The sequence below is a fragment of the Doryrhamphus excisus genome, linkage group LG14 (assembly GCF_037039965.1).
Source record: "Doryrhamphus excisus strain RoL-2023G ecotype Guam linkage group LG14, RoL_Dexc_Guam_v1.1, whole genome shotgun sequence".
Lineage (NCBI taxonomy): Eukaryota > Metazoa > Chordata > Actinopteri > Syngnathiformes > Syngnathidae > Doryrhamphus > Doryrhamphus excisus.
The window spans coordinates 1,229,172-1,240,172 of NC_136370.1; the positions used below are offsets into that span (position 1 = coordinate 1,229,172).

At 47.7% G+C, this 11,001-nt stretch overlaps 1 protein-coding gene across 1 annotated transcript; it reads left to right on the plus strand.

The window, feature by feature from the left end:
- Window positions 1-6,681: 6,681 nt before the first annotated feature.
- On the plus strand, window positions 6,682-10,825 carry macroh2a2 (macroH2A.2 histone). The gene is made up of 9 exons (XM_058078374.2): window positions 6,682-6,985; window positions 7,763-7,940; window positions 8,394-8,500; window positions 8,713-8,910; window positions 9,031-9,135; window positions 9,208-9,307; window positions 9,376-9,465; window positions 9,535-9,709; window positions 10,074-10,825. Exons 2-9 carry the CDS (start codon window positions 7,769-7,771, stop codon window positions 10,237-10,239), a joined length of 1,113 nt encoding a protein of 370 aa, XP_057934357.2. The 5' UTR covers window positions 6,682-6,985; window positions 7,763-7,768; the 3' UTR covers window positions 10,240-10,825.
- The last annotated feature ends 176 nt before the right edge of the window (window positions 10,826-11,001 follow it).

Sequence of the window (11,001 nt, forward strand, 5' to 3'; positions counted from 1 at the left end):
ATGAACATGTCCGGATGGCCGGGCGCTCCGAGGCGCTGCGTTCCGATCGAATCCCGAATCCCACTTCCCACTTCTTGACCCACGCACTTCCAAACTGGGGAAGTGGCGTGACGGACGTGCACCCACCACGTGCATGCTCATGGAGGCAGAGGGAAGCCCTTCAGTGCCACCAAAAGTTCTACATGGGGTCTGCATGCTCCCAAATCCGTACCGTACACGAGTTACGTAATCCCATACTGCCCTTGTTGGCATCCATAGGGGCATGACTCCGCCCACCCTCGGACAAAGACGTCCCCCAAAGAAAAGCAGAAGCTGGCAAACACAAAGAAGGCCAAATCCAGCAAATATATATAAATAATATTAATATCTCCGACATCGTGGCCTAATATCATATTTACTTGACGAAGCGTCGGATCCCGTTCTATATTTAGCAACATTGTTTATCAGCCATTGCCATATATGGACTTCAAAGGGATGCTGGCATGCTGATTGGCCCTTTGAAAGCAAGTAGCCTCTGGGATGTCATGGCGACCGTCCATCATCCCGACACGTAAACAAGCAGCCCAGCAAGGAAACACGTGTTCCCCCAAGGAAGCTCAACCGCTGGTGGTGCTGCCTCCGCCGCTAGGCCGCTAGGCCGCTAGGCTGCTAGGCCGCTAGGCCGCTAGGCCGCTAGGCCGCTAGGCCGCGTACATCCATCCTCGCTATTGGCAACATCAACTGGTAGCTCTTTCATCCATCATCAGTATACGTAGTACATACTGCAGTAAAACATGGCTTGTACATTCATACACACAGTACTTCAGTACTTTAGCTGCTGCTGCTAAGTTGGATGGATTTATAGATGGATGGATGGATGGATGGATGGATGGATGGATGGATGGATGGATGGATGGATGGATGGATGGATGGATGGATGGATGATGGATGCATGGATGGATAGGATGAATAGATGGATGGATGACGGATGATGGATGATGGATGAATGGATGATGGATGATGGATGATGGATGATGGATGATGGATGATAGATGATGGATGATGGATGATGGATGATGGATGAATGGATGATAGATGGATGATGGATGGATGGTTGGATGGACGAATGGTTGGATGGATGGATGGATGGATGATGGATGGATGGATGGATGGATGGATGGATGGATGGATGGATGATGGATGGATGGATGGATGGATGGATGGATGGATGGATGGTTGGATGGATAGATGGATGGCTTGATGGTTGGATGGATGAATGGTTGGATGGATGGATGATGGATGGATGGATGGATGGATGGATGGATGGATGGATGGATGGATAGGATGAATAGATGGATGGATGATGGATGAATGGATGAATGGATGAATGGATGAATGGATGATGGGTGATGGATGGATGGATGGATGGATGGATGGATGGATGGATGGATGGATGATGGATGATGGATGATGGGTGATGGATGGATGGATGGATGGATGGATGGATGGATGATGGATGGATGAATGGTTGGATGGATAGATGGATGGATGGATGGATGGTTGGATGGATGAATGGTTGGATGGATAGATGGATGGATGATGGATGGTTGGATAGATGATGGATGGATGATGGATGGATGAATGGTTGGATGGATAGATGGATGGATGGATGGTTGGATGGATGAATGGTTGGATGGATAGATGGATAGATGGATGAATGGATGGACAAATGGTTGGATGGATGGATGGATGGATGGATGGACGGATGGTTGGATGGATGGATGATGGATGGATGGATGGATGGATGAGGGATGGATAGATGATTGGATGGTTGGATGGACAAATGGTTGGATGGTTGGATGGATGGATGGATGGATGGACGGATGGATGATGGATGGATGGACGGACTGATGGATGGTTGCATGGATGGATGGTTGGATGGATGGATGGACGGATGGATGGATGAGGGATGGATAGATGATTGGACGGTTGGATTGACAAATTGTTGGATGGATGGATGTATGGATGATGGACGGATGGATGGTTGGATGGACGGATGGTTGGATGGATGTTGTGGCATTGTTTGGACATTTTGGCTAAATGTATGTGAAGGCGTAGGACAGTGAAAAGTGAACATCTGTACTGCAGCAAAGCATGCTGGGAAAGGTGAAATGTCATGGACTGCCGTAGTGCTAAAAAGGCTGCAGGCGTAGATTGAGAGAATGATGGCGAGGTGGTGATCAACGATCAATGATCAGGTGATTGCATCATCGTATAACGGGACCATCAGTAGTAGACATTCCAAGCATGAATGAAGGTCAAGTGGGTGGAGGCTGAGGTCCGGTTCGGCCCCCAACAGAAAGGCTTCGGCCCCCGAGTGACGGAGGGTGACACCCACGACACCCCTGATACTTGATTCGGACTTGACAGGCAGAGCACCGACAAAGACTCACGTTGACCTCGACATTGGCGGCCATCTTTGTCTGTGCGGCAAAGAGCAGCGGGCCTCGTGGGAGTCGGGTTGCATTCATGAGATGGCTGACATGCAACCATGGACATGGAGGAAGAACATTCCCCTGGCACGTTCCGCAGCCAGCGTGTTCTTGCTTCCATTTCGACGTAAACATGGATCATTTATCACCAAGGGGGGGGGGGGCGTAACTCCCCCGTCAGATAGAAAAGACTCAACCACTGGTGATACTTCAGGGTGTCCCCCAAGGTGGGAAACAGATCAATCATACATCTTTCTGAATGTAATATTGGATCATAGTACAATAGTACAATAGTACAATAGTAGAGTAGTAGAATATGATAGGAGGAAATGTTTTCATTGATTAATTTCAATTGCTATGTATCATCTTTTCTATTCATTAAGCATTCAAAAGAATATATTTCATTCATATTAGGAGTAGGGTTGCCCCATATTGACGAAAACCAATATGGCGGCCAAGTCTCAGTTTCCCATATGGATGGATAACCATATTCATCCAGATGTGAGGGAATATCTGGATTTATTCTTCATTTGGACTCTTTCAATAAAGTCAAAGCCTTTGAAATCCCGTTCGTAGGTTGTGAGAAATCGGAGCGCCAAGGATTCAGTCAACTGAAGCCCATTTGTGACTAAAGGCGGGAAGGAAACAACAAGAATGGGAACGTCGTACGTCAGCGTTCTCCAGTGGAAGCTCGGATAAGTGCTCATTGTTGTCCCAAGGGTCCAGTTCCTCCAAAGACCAAACTCCCGTAGGATGAACTCCGTCACCTTCTCCCCGTCCTGCAGGCCGCGGGTCACTCCACAAAGTACAAAGACCCCAAAATAAACCGCCGTGACCCCTAAACCTGTCATCATCGTCGTCTATAAACAGCAAAGGGAGGAAAGGCGGGGTCCCCCCCCCCCCCGCCTCGCATCCCCGATAAGACGGATGATAGGAAACGTTCCCGGCAAGGTCGTCCTCCACGGTGAGGACAACAATGCTTTGGGTCCATCCAGGAGCAGGGGATCATTTCAAGGCTGGAAAACATTCAATCAGTCAAACACGCTAATCCTGCAAAGCGTTCCGATCGGATCCGCAGGGCGGACCCCTTCATCCGAAGCGGATCGTTTGTGACACATTTTGGGTGTCTCAAGGGCCGGCATGCTTGCAGATCGATTGACAGTGGTTTCGCCATTTGAGTGCGGCTAACTTTTCCAACACCTTTCTTGTCGGGCCTTAAACGCCTCGTATGGCTTTCGTTCATCCGTGCCCAGTTGTGGCTTCGGGGTCGAACCTTTGCCTCGAGGTCCCTGAGAGCTTGGGACGCTCAGGCTGGGGAAGCCATTTGCTTTGAAGGAGCTAACATCTGCTACTGTAGTAACGTCCACTCCCCGACCCAAGAACAACACATCCTGCAGCTTCAGTCCTTCAAAGTGGATCCTGCAGGCCGTCTTGATGCAAACCGCATCTGGACCAATTTGGGCTGCCTTGCTCAAAATTGTCACAGACTCCATCTTGTCAGGGTACGACCTCACCATATGCTATCCCACACAATATAGGGACAATGGAGCTAAAATGAACTCAAGGTTGTCCAAGACGTGGCCTGGGGGCCATTAGTGGTACGCCGGTGTATTGGTAATGGTCCACAGTGCATTCTGAAAATGGAATTTCAATAAAAAAACATTTAAGGGGAACGACTATGCTGATTTTGGGAGCAGCTACACACCATAACCCGCACACAAAGCTTTCTAGATGGTCCAGCATCTGCGCCTATTCCAGCTGGATTGCCTTGGATTTCCAAAATGGAAAACGAGGAAAAATTTCTGAAAATACACTCAAAACGTGAATTCAGTGTAAATGACGTAGTGTCTTTGAACGCAACCCTTCATTGCTGATGTTCTGCTACTTTGAAAGAAAATAGCGTCTGCTATCTTTTAGCTTGATTGAGATTCCTGTCATTTTGGAGGTGCTAATACATACAAATATATATCATGCTATCATGCTAACAATTAGCAATTTCAGGCAAAGTTGCAAATGTTGATTAATCAGGATTCATTCATTTGGTGATTAATCTGATTTTTTTAAATTTATTTGACAGACAGCGTCATAATATTGTGAGAAATTAAGAAAACAACAAATAGAGTTTGGATTTTTGGAAAATTGTTTTGGGTTAAAATGTTAGTATCCAGCACCCCAGCGACCCTCGTGGGGATAAACGGTGGAAAATGAATGAATGAATGAATGAATAAAAATGGACGCCCCAGAGGCCAACATTCGGTCTGCTCAGCACTGACCTCCTCTGGTGAAGAAAAGTATGACACCAATGGTTGCCTCGTTGGAACCCTCACACTCACAGAGGCAGCTTTCTCCCATTTAAAGAGCCTTCTTTGGGGGGGGGGCAAAAACGTCCTCTGGAAGGATAAATACATTTATTTATGAACTTTATTTACTCTTGTTTGTTTCTGTTTGTTTACAATAAGACTATAATTCGCCCATCGTAAAAACATGTATCAAAGTTTCTACTTGTTAGGAATAACAAAGCTTACTAAAGTTACTAAAGCTGTTTCCCCGCTTCCTGTTTCAACCGACAGGGGAATGTGGGGTTGTTATGCTCTGATATCTATACCATCTGGATGTGGTTTCGGTCAAACATATATTGTCTATATTATAGACAAACAACCATTCACACTCCCATTCATGACTCTGGACCAATGAAGCTAACAGCATGTTTCTGGAAGGGGGGAGGAAAGAGGAGTACCGGAGAAAAGAAGAGGGGAGAACATGCAAATTCCACAGGAGATCCGTACGTCTACACGACTAAGTTCCATTAGGAGTCAACCAGCATTGTGCTTGGGCTCACTCTCGGGAAAACCATGGAAAAACATGGGAAACAACGCCCCATAGCGTTTCGGTCGGGAAGTGCAAGCCAGAAACATAAATACTGTACTACTACTACTGTACTACAACGCGAAATCACTTCAAAAATACATACTTGAAGCTTTAAAAAAATCATTATGATGATTTTACAACAGAATATTAAAGCCACGTTGAAAACATCAGAGATTTAAAAAATGTTTACAGGGAAAAAAGGCACAACGTTAGCTTTGCCTAGCAAACTTACGTAAGTCCCCTCTTTTCATAGCTGCCCCAGGCAATGCCTGTTATTAAAATATGATTTAATATTACGACTTCATTTCCTAATTGTATGACCTTTTCTTGCAAATGTACGACTTTATTCTTCTAAACGCATTTCTTTACTCCTTTAAATGAACAACTTTTATTCTCAAAGTCTCATATTTCTTTTTCAATGTGGCGCTAATGTAATTACTTTGCCTGTATTACATTCAAGAAGAAGCAATTCATTTAAATTACTAATTACTATGGGGACAATAACTAGTCACTACAGGGTTTATTTGGAAATAATTTGCCCAACGCTGCTAATAGCGCCTACACAGAGGAACCTCTGTTTTCCATAGAACACAGCTAATCCAATTCATGTGTTCCTGATAGCCACATTCATTCATTAGTAGAGGATGGGAGCTTATTTGGCAGTCGGGAAAATACTCTACACTGCGTCAACTACACGGAAAGTCAAGTACAGCGTAAGTGTCCGCTTGCATGCTACTTTAATGAAACTGTACAGTAATCCTTCCTTTATGGTGGCAGTCATGATAGAATTACATTAGATAGAACATAGAAACCGGTTTCAGGCCTTCTAAACACAGGTTTAATATATGTAGAGACCTCTGGACACAAAATAGCACCCCTATAATCTCTACCGCTTATCCTTATGAGGGTTGTGGGTAGCCTATAACAGCTGTCTTGGGGTGAGAGGCGGGGTCCACCCTTAACTGGTGGCCAGCCAATCACAGGGCACATATAGACAAACAACCATTCACACTCACATTCATACCTATGGACAATTTGGAGTGGCTAATTAACCTAGCATGTTTTTGGAATGGGGGGGTACCCGGAGAAAAGCCACGCATGCACGGGGAGAACATGCAAACTCCACACAGAGATGTGGAATCAAACTTGGGTTTCCTAGCTGCGTGGCCTGGGTGCTAACCACTTGTAATGTAATGTAATTATTAAGAAAATAATACACGAACCCCCCTGTATGACACATATATTATAAAATACTTTCAATTCATTGAAAAGTGAAGTAAAGGAGCTGAAATCACACCAGCGACTGCCCTTGGTATCGGCATTATCGACCTTTGTGTCGACCACGCGTTTGACCAATATACAGTAAATACGCCTGGAACCTCCGCAGTGCTGTTGTTGAGAATGTGTCGTGTTTGCGGGCATGTTGACGTTAAAGGCGCATTAAGCGGGAGCTTCCCGTCGCCTTTTTAGTCCGGGGGTGTTTTTTTTTCCCCTTTCCAGCCTCAGTAGGACGGAGCCAGCCTCCAAGCAGCCTTCAACCAGCCTCCAAGCAGCCTTCAAGCAGCCTCTTCCGGCTGGCTGCCTGTTAGCGGGCTGGGGGACACAGCGCCGGGGGCACCGCAGGATAACATCAGCACTTTGAACAGGTACCCTCTTCTCCCTTCGGCTGTGCTGACATTCGGTCTGACATTATCCCAAGCGACCAGACATGACACCAGACATGACAAAAAACGTTGCTTGTTCGCCAAAATGTCTTCAAATAGCGACAGAGACGTGCGGAGTGATTTCGCTCAGCCAGCGCTTCGGTTTTACTGACCGCTTAACCGTCATTTATCCCGACATAACTCTTCTTCAGGTACACGGAACGACCAGAGGAGCAATGTGAGTGTGTTTTTTGTAAGATAAATATCACAAATGCAGGTTTTTGTGTCTGCTAAGCCCCGTCTGTTTTCCATTGGCTCCATTGGCTAGTTCTGTATCCTTCCGCCGAAAGGCTGCTTAGCGATGTGTCTCAACTGGCGCACTTACTAGTGACGCCTTCTTTTCTGTCACTACCTGGGGGGGTCACTGGCTGCTGTGGCCCTAAATCAACGGTCAGTACACCCCCATAAGTGTAGCAAGTCTACGACACTTTGTTTCTGAATTTGGACACAGTAGTGCTGTCCCGAATCCGCCATTGTCGTCGAGTAGAAGGAATTATACCGATACCCAGTGGCGCAGCCAGGAACCCTGGACCCCATGGGGCACCCCCCCCCCCCCCCCCCGGGCGCCCTACCCCTTCCCCATACCTAGAAGTATAAGCATACCTGTCATATACAGCACAACAGAGTATTTTTTATATTGTAGTAAACATGTCTCTAAACATGATTACGTTACGTTATCTCCTTCACCGGCCTACTTAACGCTGTCTTCATGTGCTCCAGAGCGCCATGTCTGCCAGAGGGGGGAAGAAGAGAGCCACCAAGCTGTCCCGATCTGCCAGGGCGGGGGTCATCTTCCCTGTGGGCAGAATGATGAGGTACCTGCGCACCGGCACGCATAAGTACCGCATTGGGATGGGGGCGCCCGTCTACATGGCAGCGGTCATCGAATACTTGGCAGGTACTGTGATATGTGATATGTACACCTTCAGTAGCCTTTATTACCCTGTATCCTTATTGCCATGCAGTACTTTGCTATGGCAGTATTGAAAAGATACACAAACATGAAGAGGGATACAGGTGGAACCTTGGTTAGCATCATGAATCTGTTCCTTAACTGAAACCTACTCCAACCAGAAGCACTGTATGTTTTTCATAAGACATCCTGTCCGTTCAAGTAATCCCTTTCAGGAAGCCAAAAATGTGCTTTCATAGTTTTTATCATTTGTGTCTGAAAGCTACGGTATGGGCTTGAACGCCTCATCATGGAAACAGCCCAGGCATTGCAAAGTTGTTGTGTGTGAAAGGTGTTGTCCTGTGGGGGTGCTAGCATATAAACTCTAACCCAAGCGGCCGCTTCCATCATGTCAACACAACATGGTGTCTAATGACTTTTCCACGTTTCCCCTGTCAGCTGAGATCTTGGAGTTGGCCGGAAACGCCGCACGGGACAACAAGAAGGGCAGGATCACTCCCAGGCACATCAAGCTGGCGGTGGCCAATGATGAGGAGCTCAACCAGGTAACCATCTCAACTACTCTCCACTGGAGTCGGCAATTGTGACATGTACCCGTATTTTCTGACAAACGTTTGCAGCATTTCTTCAGCATGAATAGTTGCAGCTTTTGTTGCTTTCTGTTATTGGTCCTATCTCTCTCTCTCTCTCTCTCTCTTTCTGACGCCATGCTGTTTTTCAACCACGTCCACCGAACGGTAAATATCTTGTCTGTCAGCTTCTGCGGTGCGTGACCATATCCAACGGGGGGGTCCTGCCTCACATCCACCCCGAGCTGCTGTCCAAGAAGAGGGGAAGCCGAGTCAAAGCGGACAACCAGGCGTCCGTCCCGGAGAAGCAGGAATTACATTCCAAGAGCACCAAACCCATTAAAGCACCCAAAAAGGTCAAAGGGAAACGAGGGCGAAAGCCAAAGGTCGGTCATTTTTCTTTTCCTGAAACCTTCTCATCCAAAATGCGTGACTTTGCAGGATCGCGTCCATGAAGGTGTTTGTATGACTTCACCCATTCTACCTTTTCTCTCCATGTGGTAAAGAGCACCGACAAGGACCAGGAATCCGTACCGAACTCCACAGTGGATGATGGTCTCGGAGATGGATTCACCGTCCTGTCAGCAAAGAGCCTGTTCCTCGGTCAGAAGGTACGGTTGTGAAGACCATGTATGGTTAGAACCTTTGCACAAAGCCGTACTCATGTTGGGCCGGAACCACAGCTTTGTCTCACAGTGACTGAAATCGGTAAAATCGGAACAATCAAGGCGGAGGCCATAATTAACCCGACCAATGCTGAGATGGACCTCAAAGACGGCGTTGGTGAGGAGAAGATCTAGCGGCCATCTTTGCACTGCTCTGCTCAGCTGATGGTGCTGTGTTGTTCGCAGGCAACGCTCTGGAGAAGACCGGCGGCCAAGACTTCCTGGACGGGGTCAAGGAGCTACGGAAAGCCCAGGGACTGTTGGCCGTGGCGTCAGGTATGGATTGTCCACGTGTTGGAGTACCAGAGGAGCAGTATTCCTGATTCTGCTGTCTTTGATTGACAGTGGCAGTGAGCCCGGCCAGCGGGATGACGGCCCGCTTCGTAATCCACTGTCACGTTCCTCAGTGGGGGGCGGACAAGTGTGAGGAGCAGCTGGAAAGGTCGGTGAAGAACTGCCTCTCTGCCGCCGAGGAGAAGAAGCTCAAGTCGGTGGCTTTCCCGTCTCTTCCTGCCGGACGGTGAGGACACGCCCACTTTGACACGCCGTCTGATTGGTCAGCTGCTTCCGTGTAGGAAGTGGTACCCTTTAGTTTCTCTTTTGGTCTCCTTTTTGTCTTCCCGTTCTTCCTGTTCCTCATCGGTTCTTTCTTCTGCTTCTTCTCAGTTGCATTGGTCTTCATCTTCTTTGTCCTTTTGTCTTCCTCATTTTGTTTTTTTTCCTTTTCAACTTCTTTGTCGTCTCCCTCTTTGTCTTCTTTCTACCTGTTCTTCTTTTTTTTTCCTCATTCTTGTGTTTCCATCCTGACACCCAGCCCAAATCCTCCAACCGGTCCCCTGGGGGCCAGTCGGGAGTCCTTGCTTTGACATGACTGTCCTCCACAGGAATGGCTTCCCAAAGCCAACAGCGGCCCAGCTCATCCTCAAGGCCATCTCCAACCACTTTGTGTCCTCCAGCAGCTCCTCGGTGAAGAGCATTTACTGTGTGGTGTTTGACAGCGAGAGCATCGGCGTGTACCTTCAGGAAATGGCCAAGTTGGACGCCAAGTGAAGATCTTAGTCGGTTTGTGGCAGGCGGTGGTGTGAATGGAGGGGGAAGGTCTGGATGTAGGAGGACATTGGAGGACATCCTCGGTTCACGGTCAGGTGTCAGACATGACCTGGTCTGGTCTGGTGGGCTGCCAAGGGAGGACATGGTGACATGTGCCCGACATCACACGCTACATATTTCTGTTGGTCCCTCAAAGAGATGACAAGCTTTTAGACATATTCCCATTCAGTTCCTTCACGTTTGACATCACGGTTTGCTCGGTATTTACCCTAGGTTTCAGTTTTTTGGGGGGGGGGGGCACACTCACACATGGCCCCCCCAGCAGCTACACTTCACTCTTCTATCCTAGAGAGCAATGGAATGACTCCAGAAGAAGCCATCTCAATCATGCCACGAGGGACCCACACACAGGGTGTACACGTGGACAGCCCGTGTGTGGGCCCCCCCCCGGGGGGTTGCTTGTTTGGCTGATGCTTTCACATTCCATGTACAAATAGAGGTTATTTTCTTGGCTTCTGTAGTTTCTGATACTCTTAAAAAGATGATGGCTTTCATCCTGCTTTGAAATAAAAGGTTTGTCTTTGGACACGGGTATGCCTGGGCATGTTCTTAGTCCTGGTCTTGGTCTTAGTCTCAGGACACCGCAACTGGACTGTCAGCTTGTCTTAGAAGACGCTCATTCATCAGTTCTTGCTCACTGACTGGCTAGGACAGCTCTAGTCTTTATCCTAGCTTTAGTCCTCTACAGACTAGTCTCATGGG

Coding starts and splice junctions, on each gene's coding strand:
- macroh2a2 (XM_058078374.2), top strand. CDS start 7,769: ATGTCTGCCAGAGGGGGGAAGAAGAGAGCCACCAAGCTGTCCCGATCT. Junction 8,501..8,712: donor ATGATGAGGAGCTCAACCAG/GTAACCATCTCA, acceptor CTTGTCTGTCAG/CTTCTGCGGTGCGTGACCAT. Junction 9,308..9,375: donor GGACCTCAAAGACGGCGTTG/GTGAGGAGAAGA, acceptor TGTTGTTCGCAG/GCAACGCTCTGGAGAAGACC.